Genomic DNA, 20,688 nt, shown 5'->3' on the forward strand with positions numbered 1-20,688 from the left:
CTGTGTGTTGTGTGGGAGCAGACAGTGCTATTGTTCACCGTTGTTATTATTCTCCATCGCTAGCAAACCACTAATGATATAGCATTCAGATCAAACCCCTCTATTTATGGCATCCGGGTTGGGACTCAACTCATACCCTGAACTTATGTGGAAGATGTAATGGCTTAACTGTCTCAGCCTGTAGGGTAAGGCAGGAGAAAATACCAGTCCTTAGATCACATAGCAAAAGACTGTGAAATAAAGTAGCAGAAAAAAATATGCACCAACTGAATGCATTTCACATGTTAAATTTCTTATCTACATTTTTTTTCTCTGAACTGAATACAATGTTGCAAAGGTGAACATGAAAGTTGCAAAGGTGAACATGAAAGTTGTCAGCTTTGAAAACAAGTTGACAACAAACAAAACAAACCAAAAAGATCATCCAAATTTAATTACTGCCACAATTCACAGATGAAAATGTCACCCTTTACATAAGCCATTGTCCGCACAATCCTCATTAGCCCACTTGTGCCAGCTATCACATCTTACATACTCTACACACTAACTGACGTGGGGGCGCCTTCAACATGAAAGGGGCTTTTTAAAATCAGAAATGCATGGCTGAAAAAATATTAAACTTCATCCTATAAAATCTTGTAGCAGACAGATAGTATAGCAAGTATAAATGGAATTTTGAATGGTTTGGTTAAAGCCAGTTATTGTTTATTTGTATAGCCTAAAGATTATAAGAATGATGATTTTCCCTTTACAGTTAATACTGGTACTATAATAAAGGATGATAATGAGCAACAGTAGCCTCAAGGGAAGCAGGTGTGTATTCAGAAAGTAGCCAGTTCGAGTCCCCAGATCGTTTGTGAAAATGTGGGAGGGGAAAGTGAACGACGCTCTCCCCTCCCTCAACCACTAGTGTCAAGCTGCCCATGAGCAAGACACTGAACCCCCAGCTGCTCCAGTGGAAATGTTCAGTGGCCACCAGCAGAAGACTGTGGTTGTACTGGGCAGCTCCCAGGTGTGAACATGTGGAAATGTGTGAATGTAAAGCAAGGTGTCGCTGGAAAAGAACAAGCATGCTCAGTCGACTTTCCCTGGATAAATAAAGCAAAGTCATTTCCATATCATAGTTTAAATATTTATATGTTTTCAGGTAGTATTGTTGCTTTGTTTTGGTGTCCTCAAAACTAAACAAATCACAAAATCTCAGTTAGCTGCACAATTCAACATTATATGCGATGTAAACCTTATTATGTGAAGGCAATACTATTAACACTGATTTATATGACTGCAAATTAACATATCAATAAGCCTTATAGGAAATGTCTCATTAATTAGTCATCCCTTAATTGGCCCTGAATGCCATTAGCGTGCTGTGTGTGCTAACCATGTATTCATTAATAACACTATGGTGTGATCAGGATCCACATGGCCAAGCCCTGATTGGCTTTACTGTTGTTACAACTTAAGTTGTTGTACAGTACTGACTGTGATTTTGGTTGTGATTGTGTGTGTGTGTGTGTGTGTGTGTGTGTGTGTGTGTGTGTGTGATTGTGTGTGTGCGTGTGTGAGTGTGTGTGAGTGTGTGTGATAAGTGTGTTTGGGAATGATATGACACCCATGCCCATGCTGATCCACTGGCTGGTTCTGCTTTGATCAATGGCGCCTGGCATTGGCGGGGGGAGGCTGAAGGGGGGCGGGGGGGTCCGAACCTCCCACTGGTGCTGATGAAGACGAATGAGCTAACAAGACATGACGGAATTGCTTTTTCAGAGGGGGGGGGGTAGGGTGAGTGTTGTATCGTGATATTGTGGTGAGGGCGGCTAAAGGGGCAGGTTGATTTATTGTTTCACCAGCAGATAGCCACCGTTTTACCTCCCCTCCCTCCATACTTATTCACCAAGACCCTTTGGTCTTTAATTACAGCCCACAGCCTCCTCCATTCTCTCATCCATGTCCTTATTAGAATTGTCATACCACACATCATACATCATTGCTCGCGGTGTGGGGTGGGAGAGGACAACAGTATGTATGAGAGAGAAAGCCCGGGGGGGCCAGGGCCCAAAATGTCACGGCCATGTTGATTTTGCATTCCATTACTACCTTATGGTCAGGGAAACCGGGAAGAAATACAGAAATGGGAGAGACTGATGAAGCTGGGGAACTGAAGGTCAAAGGAGGAACTAGAAAAAAAATAACGGCTGAACGGATGAAATCGAGGAGAGGTGGAAAATGGGCCGATTAAGATATGTACATGATGGGAGAGAGGGATGGGGGATGACAAATGGAGAAATAGAGAAATCCACAGAGGGAGGAGGAGGGGGTAAAGACATGTTAAATGGTGTGGGAGGCCCAAGAGCAGGGTGGAGCCCGATGTTCCAACCTGATGAATTCATAAGAGACCGTAGGAAGAAAGGAGAGAGGGAGGAGAGGCAGAGGAAACCATGACAAAATGAAGAAAATGAATTCGGAAAAAGGGAAAGGCTTGAGCACGAGCAAGGGAGAAAAAGTGTATTTACTGCCACTGCCAAGGACTAGCAGCTTACCAATCACCCAATTACGCACCTATTACCTTACCGGTCAATTACCGATCACTTTGTTGGCTCTAAAATGAATATAAATAATCCAAATACACCGCACAAGACTTGTCATGCACCAATAACTGGACAAATATCTGTTTAGGTCCACATTAGCTATTCTCTACAGTGAAAAGACAGGAGAGGCAGAGGTATAGGAGAGAGCCGGCTCACCCCACACAATTTATCACTGCATTGCCATTCGCACTCTGAAATATCAGCCTATTAAAACATTCATTGAGCTGATTAAACTGCAATAAAATCTAACAAAATTTGCACTGACACTTTCAGTGCATGATTTATTAGGCCGAGGCTTTGTATGTGCTTCTCCAACCCCGATAAACACAGGGATGGGAAAGGATCAGATACTGCTGCCACCTGTTGGCTGACTTTGAGCTGTAGGAAGTTTACTCTATCCAGTTTTTCATCTATTTTCAGAGAGAAGAGAGAGTATGGAAATAGAGGATTCAAAACAAGTATTGACATTTAAATTTCTCTTTTTTTGCATTGATTCATCTAATCTTGTATTGCACATTAAAAGATGCATATGAGACAACGTTAGAAGCTATTTGTTTATTTATTTAGGTTATTCTTCAGTTCTATGTTAAACCAGGTTTGGACAATGTCAGCTGTTGCAGTCAGTCCCCCCAATTACAAGTGACTATAAGTGCTGGAACATATTGGTTTTAATCTAATGAAAATGATGTCAAGGTAATACTTGTTCTCAAACTTTGTATACACTTTTTCCAAACAACATCACTGGATTCTTGATATTTTCATCTGAGATCTTTTGCCAAATCCTGAATCCTGAGTCCTAATTCAGAGGGATTTTTGCTGTATGGATTCTCCCATACTGCTCTCTGGTACAGTGTGAATTGTAAAACTGACTCCAGTATTGCAATATTGGCAATGTTGTTGTCTCAGAAATATCTTAACTATTTCAACTTCCTGAAAATATCATGTTTTTAAGGACCACATTGCTTTGGGATGATGCAATGTGTACTGTACAGTATTCCTGTGCTTTTATAGATCTGGTTTCCAATTTTTGGTAATGCTTTATTTTACAGCCCGCTAATTACGGTGTAACTAGTTTGTAATTATGAGGTACTCATAAAATAACAATGCTGTAGTTACGGGGTAACAAAACAAGAAGTCTGAGAATTAAGGGGTAACAATTTGTAATTATGAGAGATTTATCAAGTTTTGAAGAAATGTGCAAAGACACTATAACAGTAGTGTGCAAATAAATGTATTCAAATAAAATGATTCAGTTGTTCAATTGTGTAAAGTGGATATAAAGATGACTGGAGTTCAGAAGTGGACTGCAGGTGAGAGGGCAGTCAAGCAGGACTTTGGCTCATCTGCTTCTGTCTGGCAGGTCTGTTGGAGTGGTGTCTCTGCTGTTGCAGCCATGTTGTCTGCAGATTTCTTGTTCTTTCCCCGGAATATGCGGGATAGCCAAGAAAAGAAGCCACGCTTCTTCTTCTTTGGTTTTGTCGACAGGCTGTCTTTGGCACTGGAACTCTGAGGTCCTGTAGGTTCGACGAGTAGGATGGGTGAAAGTGTATTTTCCAGGGTCAGACTGGACAGATCCTTGGTGTCCTTTACAGTTTCAACCACAAGACTTGGTGAAGCTTTGACCTCAACCTGGATGGCTGGAGCCTGGGACTCCTGAAGCAGGTTGGTTGATCCCCCCTTAAGCAGGTGAATCAGGGTGTATTCAGCAAGAGAGATGGGAAGAACCTCCTCTGAGGTGGAGTTATTGTCAGGTCCAGCAGAGAGGACAGTGACTTTTGTTCCCTCACAACATTCAGGTTGATGCAGGACGGTGACAGAGCTTTCAGCAGCAGCTTCAATCTGTACGCAAGAGTTGACCGTTTCCCTCTTGCTGATAAAAGGACATTGTTCTTCCTCCTTCTCCAAGTCCTGGAGGAACAGCATCAGTTTAGAATCAGCTTTGACGATTGGCTCCCATTCATCAAGATGATCTTGAGTAGGGGCATGGTGTGCAGCGCAGGCAGCCATAAATGTAGAACTCACTGTTGAGGAAGCAGAGATGTGCTTTTCACCAAGTTCCTCCTCCTCCAGGAGGACTGAGAGGAACTGCATCAGGTGAGAATCAGTGCTGCTGACAACTGGTTCCCATTTGTCAAGCTGGTCCAGAGTCAGCCCATGCTGTGGGGAGCAGTCAACTACAAATCTAGAGAGATGTGATGAAGCATAGAGGAGCTCCTCACCAAATCTCTCCTTCTCCAAGTCAAAGTGGGATTTGACCAGTGGCTCCCACTCATCCAGGCAGCCCAGAGTGGATCCACAGGGTGAGCAGCAGTCAGTCACAAATCCAGATGTGGCACCTGGGGGGGCATAGAGGTATCTCTTTCCAACTGCCTCCAGGTGGCAGTCATCGTCAAAACCAAAGGGGGAGTGCTGAAGCAGCCTCAATCTCTCAATGATTTTGAAGTCATCAGTCATTTGAGCCTCATGGGATGGAGCCTCAACAAGGCGGAGCAGGTTGGATTGAGCCTCAACATGCTGAGCTGGGTGGATGGATGCTCCAGCATTACCTAACACTGTGTCTTCGGTCATGACAGGAGACTCTTTCTCTGTGGGAGGAAGGTCTCCTTTGTCCATATCCAAGAGAAGTTTGTATGCTGATGAAGCTGCACTGGCTATTGGTTCCCATATATTGAGGCTCTCAAATCCACAAGCAGGTTTGGAGCCGAGACCAACAGCAGACTGAGGTGAAAGGTCACAGTCGAGCTCAGCAGGCACTCCAGAGAAACTAGAGGCTTCAGCATAAAGGTATTGCTCCTTATTCAGGACTTTCGCAAACATGCAGTTGATGTTTTCATGGCGATCGTCATTAAGGGCATTGACTTGAGCGACCATTTGCATTGATGCTGAAAGAAATGCAATGGCAACATCTTAATAATCAAATAACCATAAGGCCACCTGATGTAGCTTCATTCAAGGTCAACATGCTTCATCATAGTTTCATCGTATGCCTTTCATCATAGTTTTGTTTCAACAACAAATCTAACTGTGAATTTACAATGTAAATCAAACTAAGGAAGAACTGGACACAAATGCAAATCCTTCAACACAAACAACTTGTCTATCCTGACTGTCTGTCTCTTGTTTGTCCGTTCAGCAAAATCCTCTGTATTAATCTTTTCCTGTTAAATAATACAATTATAAATACATGTGGCTTACCAAGAAAGGCCATGTTTCTGCTTTAAAGTCAACCACATAGTTCTGTATCCAAACATCTGTCCAGGTCTGCGCAGCTCTGATAAAATGGCCCTTCTGATGTCACTTGTTGAAGAGTAGCCGCCCCGTCTCCTCAGTCCTAATTCTTTCAAGCGTGCTTTCAGAGTTCCACGGGACATTTAAATGTCATGATATGTTGAAAGCATATCGAGAATTACATCATATGAATGTCCTTTGTTAAAATATTCCCTTATGATTTCAATCTCCTCTTCCATCTTTTCAAACTCAGTTTAAAATTCGTGCAAGAACACTGCTGAGAGTAGCACACAATAGAAACAGGAAATGACATTGAACTGTCGCCAGGGACTTGGGTTCTGTCCAATCACAAACAAGAAGTGTTGTCCCACCTTTTCCGTAATCTGAAATGTCGTTGTGTTTTCTGAAATGTCGTTGTGTTTTCTGAAATGTTGTTGTGTTTTCTGAAATGTGGTTGTGTTTTCTGAAATGTTGTTGTGTTTTGCCCCTCAGGGCCACCGTACAGAGCGAAAGGTGGGTGACACACAACAAAGGTCCCATATCAGTCTCGCACCGCCGGGACGACTGAGCTGACTGAGCCACCAGGATGCCCCAAAATGCTCAGTTTTGTAAGTTTCTCTCTTCCCACTTGTTGGAGTGAAAGAGAGAGACACACATGAGAAAGGAAAGTGAGAGAGTGGGCATGAAAAAAAGAAAGAAAGAAAGAAAGAAAGAACAAACAGACAAACAAAGTACGAATTATTATATTTCTAAATAGCCTACATCCATGCCAGTGCGGTGTCTGCGTGCAGAAATGAATTACTTGCACCCACATGGCAACCATTTACATTCAGTTTTGGATCTAATCAATGAGGGCCGTGTTACTATAGTACTACGTGTCATTATAAGCCCATCCTCTTTTGCACAGTGCATTCTAATCGCTCACATTCAGATCATTGGAGAAGGTGAGGGGTCAGATTGCAACCATAACCATATTTCATTGCATTAGCTTCCTCTGATAAGGAGTGGAAGTGTTTTGTGTTGAACTGGTGTTGTATCGATTCAGATGGTTTATTACAGGCTGTGTGAGTGTTAACACTGTCCGGGAAGACGGGAGGGGGGATTACCTGGAAATGGCGCTATTGATCGGGCTTGCCTTGGGAGAGGGCTGCCCGCCACTCAGCCCACCGGGGAACACGATATTGGAAAGATGCACAAAGAGCCAGCGCACACACGCTCACACACGCCACCCGAGACGTGTTTATGACAAGCTGCCTTTTGTCCACAGTGATAAATCTGTATTAGAGGTCATTTTGTCAGTGGGAAACTGTGGTGTTGGTTTTAGGGAAGGGCTGTGGAATCATGACCTTCACAAATGACATCATCTGATGAATCACATCATTAGCGAACCAATTAAGTTAAGATGGCCTTTTTCACTGTCTATCTTGATGATTGTGTGGATGCATGTGTGTTTTGTGTGCATGTGTATGTGAACGTGCGTGTGCACATGGCATGCGTGTGTGCGGGCCTGCATTTTTTAAAGCATTCGTGTGCACGTGTGCGTGTGTGTATGAGCGCACACATGCATGTATCCGTGCTTGTGTGCAAATAAATGTGCATGTCTTTGTGGCATGCACGTGTGCATGTACACGAGTGTGAGCATGTGATTTTTATACCTGTGTGTGTGTGTGTGTGTGTGTGAGTGTGTGTGTGTGTGTGTGCGTGCGGAAAGAGGAAAAAGGACTCTTGACAGCAGCACAACATATGTTGAATGTTCCAGTGGGGTCACGGGTGTGTGTGTGTGTGTGTGTGTGTGTGTGTGTGTGTGTGTGTGTGTGTGTGTGTGTGTATGGAGTGCTGCCACATTGTCAGGCTGACTGTGTTTTACTGTTGTAATCCCCTCACAGAGCCACTCCAGTGTCAGGGCCACAGCACTGGATAACTTGCTGTCTGCTGGGACTGTTGCAATGCCAATCAGCAGTGACTTTAAAAGACTGACCCCATTTTACCTGCCACAGCAGCGCATACTGCTCCACATACTGTACCTTGGGATATAGTGGAGGGTAAACACACCTGAACTCAGTTTACCCACCTTTTTATATATGAAATAAAGCTTATCAACCTAATATAGCAACAAGTATGAGACAGATGTAGGTGTATGAATATAAAGTCTTATAGACCTTAGTTTTGTGTAACTTACATCTGTCTCAGTTTTCAGACCATAACTTGTATAGCATACTGTGAATTTAAATCTATCTATATCTACAATATATCAATATTTCTACCCACAGTATATCTATTCTAATAATAGACGACAGCGTATTGTACTATTTCATTCACAACAACTGGATGTTTGGAACCATCCCCAACCCTGAGGACCTCAGATTATCCCACACACGGGTATGATATCTGATTACAGGCCATGCTTCAGTGATGAGGCCCATTTCCACGGGTCTCCCCCTCTGGTACCCGTGAGACAGTGGTGATATCAAAGCTATTAATACGGATCAGATCCAGAATGGTGGCTAGGGAAGAGAGGCTGTGTGAGGATGTGGGACCTGGGAGCCCTCTCAGCCCGGTGTCTCCTCTCTATCACGCTGCTGGCCTGTATACTGTTCTGGCTCAGGAAGAGGCTATATTCTAAAGCACAAGGTATGTATAAGGTGTGGATGCTTGTGTCTATGTGTGTGTATGTGTATGTGTATGTGTAGTGTGTGTAGTGATGAAACCGTTCTGTCCTTTCTCTGTCATTTCACTCTGTCTCCTTGTTATTTCTTTAATATGTGTGTGAGAGTGACTGTTAACGAAGGCCCAATACATTGAATGAACTTGAGCATTGTTTTTGGCATGTTTTGACACGTATGTATGTAACATTTTGTAACTTGTCACGTACAAGACAATGAATAGGCTACACATGAGTGTGATGTGTCTTGGCATGTTCAGTTATTGGGATGACTGTGCAGTTTTACAGTAATGGCGGCAAAGAAGGGGAGGGGCTGCTGTGTGCTTTGTAGATAGCGGCGCTGTCTCTCTGTTGGGTTCAGGCATCCTGTGCCTATTTTAAGACGACTCCAATAGGCTGGCTGTAAACGACAAGCCTCCCACCCCACTGTTGTCATATTGGTTCTTTCCTTTTCATCTTTAATCACTTTGCAGAGGCATCAATGTCAATAATTCACTCCACCCTCGTCTTGACTGTTGCTTTTCACCGCACTGCTCATTTTATCTCACAATACAGTGATAATATTGAGCTTTTAGAGCTTTGTGGTTTACCTGTGCTCCGTTTTAGCATACAGTTTAAGATGATATTCTTGCTAAATTTCACAGTTGGACTATACAACAGACAGAAAGTACAGTAGTTAGGTCTTGGCTTCGTTAGTGGGAAATGCAATTGACATGGCACTCAAATTAAATCTGCTTCACTGGCATTGATTGAACAAATGGTTTGATAGTCACAGAACCCCTCTGGAGTCGGCACACACACACACACGCATGCGTGCACACACACACCCACACCCACAAGCCCACACACACATACCTAACGGTGGTAATGTACTGTATCTAATTACCCGATCTGATTCATAATTCCTGACATGAATAGTACTAACAAGGTGTAATGTGTCCACTAGTGGAAGAGGAGTGAATGAAAGCAAGAGAGAAAATTATAGTGGTGTCATGGGGGCATATGGAAAATTACATACAAGCAGAAATTACAAACAAATATAAATTATATATAGTATGAATTATATACTTTGCTAGTGGGAGGCATCAATTTATAATACCCGAAGGTCTTGCTGGTGCACAACCAATTTCATCTACTTGCAATAAATACTACATCAATCTGTATTGAACTGGACATCTGACTTACTGGACTCAGAGGAGACAGCATGGTTGTTTATTAGATGAAGGACAGTGGTTGGGAATAAAAGTCCCAAACAGTCTTGGCTAATAAATTCATGTTCTTAGTCCTCAACATGAGGTCTTGGACCGGCCTATCAGCTGCAGCTCATAGCAAAAGACATGATAAGGCCAGTGGGAGTAAACTATCCTGCCACATACAGATAGGGGATGTGACACAAGGATCGTCAATGCTTTCAATAACAAAGAGAAAGTGGATATGAGAAGAAATGCCCAGGAATAATGCTTGAGCAGTTTATCAGTCTTAGAAAGGGTATATCATGTGAGTGAGACACAGCTTTATACTTGAGAGTGAGTTACGGAGTCTCTTATATCACGTAGAACAGCTGCTGAATCAGCTGAGCACAACCACATGTACAGTAGATCCAGGGCAGGATCTTAGTTTGGGTAATGTGATATGGTTCTCCCTCCTCAGGTGGTGATGATGACCCGTCAGCCTCTGAATATGAAAACAAGACGTCCTCAAACTCTGATCCACCACCAGCAGGGGATGCTGGTAAGCTACCCTGCGATTAAAGGGCGATCACAACTGATTCGGATGATTGTAGAGTTGAGAGTGTATGAGCAAACTGTTACAACTCAGTTTCACAAACTACCCCAATCAATTACATTATGTAATCATTAATGGTGTTAACAACCAGCTGTATGATTACTGTTGTACAGATTTGATTGTATACATGCCTATGCTGTGGCAGTTTGATAGTTGATAGTTTTGTAAATATAGACCTGATAGTTACTGCATTTCCAACAATTATAAGCATTACATTTGAGATCACGTTTGAAATCATGCATCTGTAACTAGATGCAGTAACATGAGTGTTACGTGAGTGTGTGTGTGTGTGTGTGTGTAAATTTGTTTGAGCAACTACGCGTGCCTCAAAATCTGCCAGGAGGATAGTTAAGCTGTGCACCCTTGCCACTATTACTTTCCAAAACAGGCAGCAGAGTTAGGAGGTGAGAGACACTCTGTACTCCACACATACAGCAGTGGTGATCGGGGTTTTTACAGTCAAGGCCAACGCTCTACCCTCTTTCCCCCAGCCAGCATCAGCTCCAGGACGATGGCACAACCAGCTCCTGTGGATCCCACCAAGATGGGAGTGGGCCGGGCAATCGCTGTGCTGACCTCGGGAGGCGATGCCCAGGGTAAGTAATGGGTTTCCAGGCTGGTATGCGAGTGTGGAGTGCCAGGGCGAGCACGTCTGTGGTTTGTTTGGCTCAGCAGGAGGCTGAGTGGCTCTGCTCTGTGGGAACAGTTGCTATTTACTAACACAGCAGCAGGGTTTAAAACAATGACATATGAAGAAATATTTGAGCTATGCTTTGAGTGTGCTATGGAAATAGTTTTATCTTGCAGCCCAGCATTTGATGCCTGTAAAATGGTCATTGTTGGTTGTCATATACAGGTAGCCTACATAGGCCTACAAAGGTATATCAGTAGTTTTGTGGTAGTTTTGTGTTTTGACTCTAAAGTAAAGGTTGCATAAGAAGCTGAAACCCATGGTAACTATTACAGCATGTATGGATAATTGTTTAGGTATAGCACTAGAAATGACACTGCTTTGTGAAAAAAATCAGTAGTCACACTTGTCACTTCTTTACTGCCACATGCAATCATGATTGCAGTTCCCCTGTATATCAAGGTAAACTAGCTATCTTTTTGTTTTATTATTGAACATAATACTTTGATGATTTCTCCGTTGCCACGGAGCTATCTTATCTTATAGAAAAGGGCAGCATGAAGTCCTTCATCCAGGGCTGCCAGGACCACAGAGTGAGGCAGACTCTCCCCTGACCTTTAACTTGATGAGGAATATCTCCACTCTGACCTTTGGGAAGTCTGTCAGTGACCCCACACAACCCTCTAGTGTGAGCATGTGAGACAGCGAGTTATCCATCTGTCTGTATGTCTACCCATCTGAACTTTGTAAGACCTAAGGGCAAGTGTGTGACAGCACAACGCTGAAGCCTTGAACAGACTAAAACAGACTATCCCGTATGCCTTTCCTATTCCCCCTCTTCTCACTCACTCACAAATACATATTCTCCCTTGCAAGCATATGTTTTCAGACATCTTTATATCAGTTGGTCCAAGTTTCTTTCTCCTCTCCACTTTCTCCTTCCTCCTCTCTCTCTAACACTGTATCTGTTATGGGGGCTAATTTTAGAGGTATGACCTTTCTGTCATATGTCTGTGACATGGTGAGGTAGAGTGGGTGGACTGTCCTATCTCTCCTCCTTTCTCTCCTCTGCTCCTTCCCACTGAAAGTGGAGACGCTCTTGGTGTCCCCAAAAGTTAATCTATCCACATCTTGTCCTTTAAGCAGGCTCTATGTGTTGAGAGAGGTAGAGAGACACTTAGCCAGTCCACCTTCCTGCAACACAAGCATCCCATTGCTACTGAGTAGTTTCACTATTACTTTTACAATGGAGATACATTCAGATAAAAGAGCGGTTCTAAGGTGTATAGTGTTGTGGGATTATCAGGTTGTTTTGGTCAATTTATGCCTTTCTTTACCTGAAGATTTTACAGTTGGCTACAGGAACATATTTTATTCATGATAAAATACAAAACTGAATGGAATTTGCAAATAATTCTTTGTGCTTGTTTGTGCCTGCTTGTAGTACCAGAAGAGTTACTGCATCAGGACAATTCAGACAGTGTCAGGTAAATCACAGAAAAAAGATTGACAGTCTCAGACTTTCTGTCCCTCAGTGGATTGTGACAAACCCCACCCAACCCCATTATGAACTGCTATAATACTATAACAAACAGTGGACACAGAAAGACAATAAACAATTAAAAATGAATAAATAAATAAAAGAGAGAAAAAGCATAATCAGTGTTTAGGCGTGATCTAAAAACAACAGATTCAGGAGCTCTCACACTGGCAGGTAGACTGTTTCACAGTTTAGGGGCCTTTCCTGCAAAGGCTCTGTCGCCCTCAGACTTCAGTCTAGATGCTTGGACAGCCAGAAGCCCTTGGTTAGATGACCTGAGAGGTCTCGAGGTAATGCAGGGGTTTAAAAGTTCAGCAATATATTCAGCTGCTTGGCAATGCAAAGCCTTATATTTAATAAGAAGAATCTTAAAATCTATTCTAAAACGCACATGTACCCAATGTAAGGAGGCCAGCACAGGGGAGATATGAGACATGCATTTGGTTCTAGTCAACAATCTTGCAGCAGAATTTTGGACTAACTGAAGTCGATTTAGTGCACAGATTTGATGTAGATGCAACTTATGGCTGGCCAGTTTCTGATGCAATGCTTATGGAGAGCCTGCAAAATCTGTACTGTAATGGATGTGCTTAAAAATGTAGCCAAGTGTAATACTCAAGTCAAACATACATAAGCAAAAGTTAAATTATTGATTGCAGAAAATACTCAAAAGGTTCCCAAAGTGGGCATAAAGGCTAATGTGCACAATCTACACTGTGCCTACAGGTATGAATGCAGCTGTGAGGGCCACAGTCAGAGTGGGACTGTACACTGGAGCCAAAGTGTATTTTGTCTATGAGGTAAATACTGCTGTTGATCCTGCTGTGCTATGTCCCCCAGTCTCCTACAGAGTGATTACTGTGCACAAGCTTGAGCGTACGTAGAATCATGAACACACACCATTCAAATACTTATAAAACACTTGATGGACTGAAATTGCTGTGCACGCAAGGGCAAAAACATTCATATATCATCAAGTCCAAAGATTCTTCCCAACGATGAACTCTTTGCCGGGGAGTGATATTGTGTGCTGTTTACTGTTTGTTTTCAGGGTTACCAGGGTCTGGTTGATGGAGGAGACAATATCCGCCTAGCTACTTGGGAAAGTGTGTCCATGATGCTGCAGCTGGTGAGAACATGCATGCACAGAATATGTGCATAATATGGGAGAACACATACAGAATATAGGCATACTCTTCTGCACATTATACCTAACCTTCTCACTGTTTTTAACTATCTGGTCAACAGATTCTAATCTAACCTTTTCATGAGACTGGTGGGCTATGTAACTCTAGATACTCTTTAGCTACTAGGTCTTGTAGGTCAAATGGTCATTCAAATGCCAGGGTCCACTCAAATAGTAATGTAATTTAGAGTCGAAGGCTGGGGTTTCATATAATCCTATTCTTACCCCCTTTGCATCTTTCTGTTCCCTGCTTGGTGGGAACTACCTTCTCAATGTCTCAGCTTCAAAGTGCACTGAATCTCCTTGTTTGGTACTGAAACCCCTCCTCCCTGCCTGGCATCAGGGTGGAACTGTGATTGGCAGCGCCCGCTGTCAGGACTTCCGCACCAAGGAGGGGCGCACCAAAGCTGCCTGTAACATGGTCAAGCTGGGCATCACCAACCTGTGTGTGATTGGAGGTGATGGCAGTCTGACTGGTGCCAACATGTTCCGAACAGAGTGGAGCGAGCTGCTGGGGGACTTGGTCAAAGCTGGTGAGAGTCCTCCAGCACAACTACATGACCCAAAATTCACCATTCTAAGCAACAGCCTCAACTTGTGACAAGTCACTTTTACACATGATTTTCTACACTGTCATGATAGTTATGAATTATGAGGCAGTGCTTGCCTTTCATGCATATGAGTGCAAGCAATAGTTGTTGATCTGTCTACCCAACCAGTTCTAGCTAAAAGGGCAAAAATAATAACTTATCAACATACTGAAATTACAGTTTTTCAAAATCTGCCATATTGCACCAACCCTATTCGTTTTTCTAGATTTCATCTTTGCAAATGTGTCAATGACTATGTTGATAAGAGTGAATTAGCAACGGACAATTGTTGATTATTGTTCATAATATGCTTATTTCTGAGTAAATATGAGTAATTTTGACCAATATTACCTTATTCCAAGGGATTCTCTACATTGTGGGCCATGGGTGCCAGGCACCCACAGCACCCATTCAAATTTCACTTCAGGAGGTGATACTATGGTACAAATTACTGCAATTCTTCCGGCTACGTTGGTATATCAGTAAATCAGTAATGGGATGTAACTGAGTGTGCTGTTATTTTACCTGTGCTCAGGAAAGATCACAGCAAATGAGGCCAAGCATTCCTCTCACCTGAATATCGTTGGCATGGTGGGATCCATTGACAATGACTTCTGTGGCACTGACATGACCATTGGCACCGACTCTGCCCTTCACCGCATCATAGAGGTAGTGGATGCCATCACCACTACAGCACAGAGGTAAACATGCACACACAGACATCCGTATGAAGGACAGAGCTGCCTGTGATTTGAAGACTCCTGACCTAAGATGTTTCTTTCTGCAGCCACCAGAGGACCTTCATCCTGGAGGTGATGGGCAGGCACTGTGGGTGAGTAAAGTGTGTGTGTGTGTGTGTGTGTGTGTGTGTGTGTGTGTTCTGTGAGATCTCCCCATTACTACATTAAATTGTCAAGTAAGAATTTCCATGTTCTGTCATTTTAAGATCTAATTTCCTCCTTCCTTAAGATCTCAACAGTTTATCCCCATGTAAGCTCAGAAAGTTGATATCAATGCATTGCAATGGAAAGTTCACCAGACCAATACTGGCTTTTTATTAAAAATTAAATATCGGCCAGTTAGTGTTGTCCACCTCGTTTGTTTGATTACATATTTTTGATATAATTATTTTAGTGTCCTATATTGTCTAAATGCTGTTTCAGAGGAAGCACAAATTATTGGCTATTAGCAGTTTCAATCCAAAAATATCAGTATCAGCCTTGAAAAACCTAAGAACCCTGGTCGAACCCTAGTTTATCACCCTACCTACAGTTACCTGGCCCTGGTGACCGCTCTGTCCTGTGGCGCTGACTGGGTGTTTATCCCAGAGATGCCTCCAGATGAGGAATGGGAGGAGCATCTCTGCAGGAGACTGACAGAGGTAAATATCTTGTCTTATCTTTAAAGACCTTTCTGGGTCTCTGACTTATCATTTTCTGCTACACTCTCTGCTGATGTCTAAAGTCTCTTTCTGTCCCTCTCAGCAAAGAGGCCGTGGTTCCCGTTTGAACATCGTCATTGTTGCAGAGGGAGCCATGGACCGCCATGGTAAACCTATCTCCTGTGACGATATCAAACAGGTCAGTCATCACAGCACTCCAACATACCAGCACAAGGGAGGGTTTTAGTCATATTAGACTGACTGCTCATCTACTATTTCTATCTACCTAGCTGATAGCAACGAAGCTAGGCTTCGACACCCGTACCACCATCTTGGGCCACGTGCAGAGAGGTGGAACCCCCTCCGCCTTTGACAGAATCCTGGTAATTTCCCCAACCTTTTAAATATGTATCTATTTATCTTTTTTTTTTTTTTTTTGGTTAAACCCATGCCATGTGTTAACAAATACAGCTTTATCTATTACTCTCACCTCTTCTCCTTTCTCATTGCCTCGATTCAGGGTAGCAGGATGGGTGTGGAGGCTGTGATGGCTCTGCTAGAGGCCACGCCAGAGACTCCTGCATGTGTGGTCAGCTTGTCTGGAAACATGGCTGTCAGGCTGCCTCTCATGGAGTGTGTCCAAGTGGTGAGTTAAATCCAGCCCATATACAAAGAAAAATCATAATTTAGCATGAGTCCTACAGTGTGTAGACTGTAAATGAAGACATGGCATCAACAGCGAGAGAAAATAATATGGTAGTTTTTTGAGCTGTCACAACACTCTAGGTGAGCACTAACTAGCTATATATTTGACATACCACATATGGTGTCATGTACTTGATTCCATTCTGTTTATCTCCTTTCATATCAGACTAAAGATGTAACCAAAGCCATGGCTGAAGGGAGGTTTGAAGATGCTGTGAAGCTCAGGGGAAAGTGAGGCACGCAGTTCTATGTTTTCCATATTAAATTCTCAAGTGCTGTGTTGAGTTGTAAATGTCTGTACATTTCTGCTAATGCTTGATGACAGGAGTTTTGAGAACAACTGGAACACTTACAGATTGCTGGCTCATGTGCACCCCCCAGAAACAAAGGTGAGGAACTGCAGTTTCAGTGCCTCTGTGTCTCTTTTACATGAGCTGCTTCTATGTGACTGCCCTTGGTAAATGCATTTATTCTGATAAATGTCTCTCTGTATATGCGCCCCTCCCAGAGTAATATCAATATTGCCATAATGAATGTGGGCGCTCCTTGTGCTGGGATGAACGCCGCGGTCCGTTCAGCTGTCAGAATCGGCCTCCTTCAGGGCCACCAGATGCTGGCAGTGCATGATGGCTTCGACGGCTTGGCTCATGGAATGGTATGTGCTAGTGACATGCACATAAACAAATCAAGAATTTCCATTAGCTTTACAGCGTACATGCACACGCATAAGTGAGAGCACGACTGAGCGTACACACTCAGTTTCATTTCTTTGTAATCCTCCCTGCGCAGGTTGAGCCTATCAACTGGTCTGGAGTCGCAGGATGGACCGGCAAGGGAGGCTCCATGCTGGGCACTAAGAGGTGAGATATTTCAACAGACGCCTCTCCACAGCTACACAGCAGAATTTCGAGTGTTAAGAAGTGTTGATTGGACTTATATCAACACTGGTGGTGTTGATTTTGAATTTTGAACACTGATGATTTTGCTATGTAGTCTAAGAAAAACAACAGGTAGAATCTATACTTTGTTTCTTTGTCCTACCCCTCTTATGAAGATCTCTGCCCTGTGACGTGATGGAGCAGATCAGCCTGAGCATCACTAAGTTCAACATCCACGCCTTGGTCATTATTGGAGGCTTTGAGGTGAGCGGATGAAACGTAGAGTGGTTTCAATAATATCCTTACCTGTTAATTAAAGAGCCCTCATGCTAAAACCATCTCAATCCTATTGATTGTGAATGTTCCTCATTAGTGTTTTACACTTTTCGCTCCCTCCTGTCTCCATCAGGCATTTGTCGGGGGTCTGGAGATGGTGCAGGCTAGGGAGAAGTATGAGGAGCTGTGTATTCCCCTTGTCGTTATTCCTGCTACTGTCTCCAACAATATTCCTGGATCTGACTTCAGTATTGGCGCTGACACTGCCCTCAACACCATAACCATGGTCAGATTCTTATAGATCAAATACACACACGCACACACACAGAGAGAGAGAGAGAGAGAGAGAGAGAGAGAGAGAAAGAGAGACTACCCTACCAGTTTCTTCTCTCTCTTTCTCTTTGTGTTTGTCTTTCTCTCTCTCTTTCTTTCCATTTCATTTTCTCTTTCTCTTTCAATGTCAATTATATTCAATGCAATAAGCTTTACTAGCATGAAAGTTAAGAACAATATTGCCAAAGCGTCAAGATGGAGATCACACACTCTCTCCTCCTCTTTCTCAGACCTGCGACAGGATCAAGCAATCTGCTGCTGGCACTAAGAGAAGAGTGTTCATTGTTGAGACTATGGGGGGACACTGCGGCTACCTGGCAACCATGGCCGGCATGGCATCTGGAGCGGACGCTGCTTACATCTATGAGGAGCCTTTCAACATCCATGACCTAGAGGTCTGTGCTTATAGGATGGATGAATAGACAGGCAGCTGAGTGATGAAAGAGATAGATGAGTGATTGGACGGATGGATGGATGGATGGATGGTTTCTCAACTCACTGGTCAGATAGTTGTTTATTTGTTTGTAGATGAATGTGGAACATCTGGTGGAGAAGATGAAGACCACAGTTAAGAGAGGACTCATTCTGAGGTTTGTGGGACTTTCCTCTAGACTACAATCCTGAGATCACAGTGTGCTGTTACTGTTCTAAAATAAATCACTTTTTTTTTGCAGGAATGAGAAATGCAACGCCAACTACACCACAGACTTTATCTTCAACCTGTACTCAGAGGAGGGCAAGGGTGTGTTCGACTGTAGGAAGAACGTTCTTGGACATATGCAGCAGGTGTGCCAAAGGATGTACATCTTTGATTTCTTTGTGTACGAACTCACTATTTTCCACCATAGCCAATTCTGTGCATGTAAGGAGACCTTAGTAGATACACTGTTCCCTCTCCTTTATTATTAGGGTGGGACACCCACTCCCTTCGACAGGAATTTCGGCACGAAGATGGGGGCCAAGTCTGTCCTGTGGCTGACTGACAAACTGAAGGATTGCTACAGACACGGTGAGAACGTGAAGTCACTCAAAACACAAAATGTGGTCTATAACAATTGTGGTGTGGTGAACTCTAGTGCTCCCTGTGCTAATGTGTGTCCTATTTGTAACCTTGCCTCCAGGTCGTATCTTTGCCAACTCTCCAGATTCTGCCTGTGTGTTAGGCATGAAGAAGAGATCTTTGGTCTTCCAGCCTCTGGCAGAACTTAAAGACCAGACTGACTTTGAGTGAGACTTATATTCTATCCTTCCCAACAGTCTCGCTTTGTATTCTTTTAACTTATTTAAGTACTTCCCTGACATAACAAATGATTTGACTAACTAGGCTTAGAGAAATTAGTTATCTTGTTTTCCATTTCTTCTTCGCACTGACAAACTCGTTCCTCTGCAGACATCGTATTCCAAAGACAGAGTGGTGGCTGAAACTGAGGCCCATCCTGAAGATCCTGGCCAAGTACAAGATCAGCTTGGACACCTCTGAAAGAACTGCGATGGAACATGTCATCAAGAAGAGAGGCTTAGTTAAACAGTAGCCCCTCCACGTCTCACAGTCATCCACTCAAGAATCAGACAGATGTATTATTTACAGAAAGCATGTGTGCTGTAATTTGGAAACTGCTGGTATTTGTGTGCTATAGGTATTTTGGAGCTGTCTCATGTTACAGAGGCTGTTTTCCCTTTGCAGCAAGCCGCTCTATACCACATTGTCCACAAATTCTGGTTCTGGTTTCTATCTTCTGCACTCCTGCTCTACTTTCTGTCCCTCTATGACTTCCCTTTCCACTTAAAAGGGATTACTTATCAATTCAGTCATTTCAGTCAGTCATTTCAAATTACCTTTTCCCCATTTCCATGGCAAAACAAGTCACAATAAATATTTAATTCACTTCTTCCAAGTGTTGTCTGCTTTTTCTCAATCCAAATTGTAATTTATCCTACAGTGGCTTAAGTAGTAAGTAGTAGTAACTAAAATTTAGTCATTCAGTGAAATTGTGTGACAATGCACTTGCCTACAGAAAACCTCTGTGACACTACAAGCTGTCATGTCAGGAAGGGCTGCATTGTTATCTGCAGTTTGTAGTCTGTATCAGTGCCTGCTCGTGTTCATAAGGGCCATCATTTCATTTCCAGGGGGTTACATGAAACATACATTTTTGGTGTGCTAAATGGTTTTATTTCATTTTAAAAATGTGCACCTTAATGAGAAAATGGCGGTCATCTGACTGTATATGGATTCTTCTAATCTTATCAAAGGGGAAGAATAGGTCAGTTGTGCATTTTAACTTATATCTTATAAAATCTCTTACAAAACATGTATCAGCATTTGAAATTTTGTGTCCTTGACTCACTTGCGATTCTCCTCATTGTCACCCAAACCATGGTAGATTGTTTTCCACGTTCCCACTATTAAAGTTGGAACTTGTGGGTTGTTGCTGTTCTCTGACTGCAGTTCATCCATCATCAGACAAAGATTAGGACTGTTCTACTTGCCACTTTTCTTCTACACTCTGTTGAACAAAGTGAAACTCATGGTGAGTGAGTGGGACAGTGTCAACACTCTCAGGACCTTAACTAAGGACATTGGGATAGGTAAGACCCCAGATTCCAATCCGATCTGACAACAAAGATCTGCATAAATCCTCTGCATGAGTCTACTTGTTTACCGGTATCTGTAAGGTTTTGGTTCATTAATGGATGAGGTGGCCCTATCGTACGTGAGTGAGGTGAGAGCTAAGAGGAACAACCCCTGGTACCTGCCAGCCAGCCTTTAATAAAGATGCCACTGATTTCAACACAGAGGTCAGCAGGCACAGGATATCTGGTAACCTGGACTCCCCAGAGGCAGGTTTTGATGCCACAAGCAGGCAGCTGTCTGCCAGGTGAGGCCATCCCACATGACTGAGCA

The 20,688-nt window shown here is 43.1% G+C and overlaps 1 protein-coding gene across 3 annotated transcripts; it reads left to right on the top strand.

The window, feature by feature from the left end:
• Positions 1-8,345: 8,345 nt before the first annotated feature.
• pfkmb (phosphofructokinase, muscle b) lies at positions 8,346-19,645 on the top strand. 3 transcript variants are annotated; one of them, XM_071919481.2, is made up of 24 exons: positions 8,346-8,447; positions 10,129-10,209; positions 10,755-10,859; positions 13,161-13,234; positions 13,486-13,563; positions 13,964-14,153; positions 14,746-14,911; positions 14,998-15,042; positions 15,483-15,591; positions 15,695-15,790; positions 15,882-15,974; positions 16,112-16,237; positions 16,463-16,527; positions 16,622-16,685; positions 16,805-16,951; positions 17,086-17,156; positions 17,351-17,438; positions 17,584-17,736; positions 18,014-18,178; positions 18,312-18,373; positions 18,458-18,569; positions 18,693-18,792; positions 18,905-19,010; positions 19,174-19,645. In XM_071919481.2, the coding sequence occupies exons 3-24, from the start codon at positions 10,775-10,777 to the stop codon at positions 19,313-19,315; spliced, it is 2,337 nt and encodes a 778-aa protein (XP_071775582.1). In that variant the 5' UTR covers positions 8,346-8,447; positions 10,129-10,209; positions 10,755-10,774; the 3' UTR covers positions 19,316-19,645. The 3 variants fall into 3 exon arrangements, with proteins under 3 accessions (XP_071775582.1, XP_078140025.1, XP_078140026.1); XM_078283899.1 differs by lacking the exon at positions 8,346-8,447 and adding an exon at positions 9,899-10,004; XM_078283900.1 differs by lacking the exons at positions 8,346-8,447; positions 10,129-10,209 and adding an exon at positions 10,595-10,667.
• The last annotated feature ends 1,043 nt before the right edge of the window (positions 19,646-20,688 follow it).

This window comes from Centroberyx gerrardi, chromosome 5 (assembly GCF_048128805.1).
Source record: "Centroberyx gerrardi isolate f3 chromosome 5, fCenGer3.hap1.cur.20231027, whole genome shotgun sequence".
NCBI classification, from domain to species: domain Eukaryota; kingdom Metazoa; phylum Chordata; class Actinopteri; order Beryciformes; family Berycidae; genus Centroberyx; species Centroberyx gerrardi.

Bases quoted from the DNA above. Each gene is read 5' to 3' on its own strand.
- pfkmb (XM_071919481.2), top strand. From the start codon at position 10,775: ATGGCACAACCAGCTCCTGTGGATCCCACCAAGATGGGAGTGGGCCGG. The intron at 10,860-13,160 runs GTAAGTAATGGG...CTGTGCCTACAG, and splicing joins CTCGGGAGGCGATGCCCAGG to GTATGAATGCAGCTGTGAGG. The intron at 14,912-14,997 runs GTAAACATGCAC...TTCTTTCTGCAG, and splicing joins ATCACCACTACAGCACAGAG to CCACCAGAGGACCTTCATCC.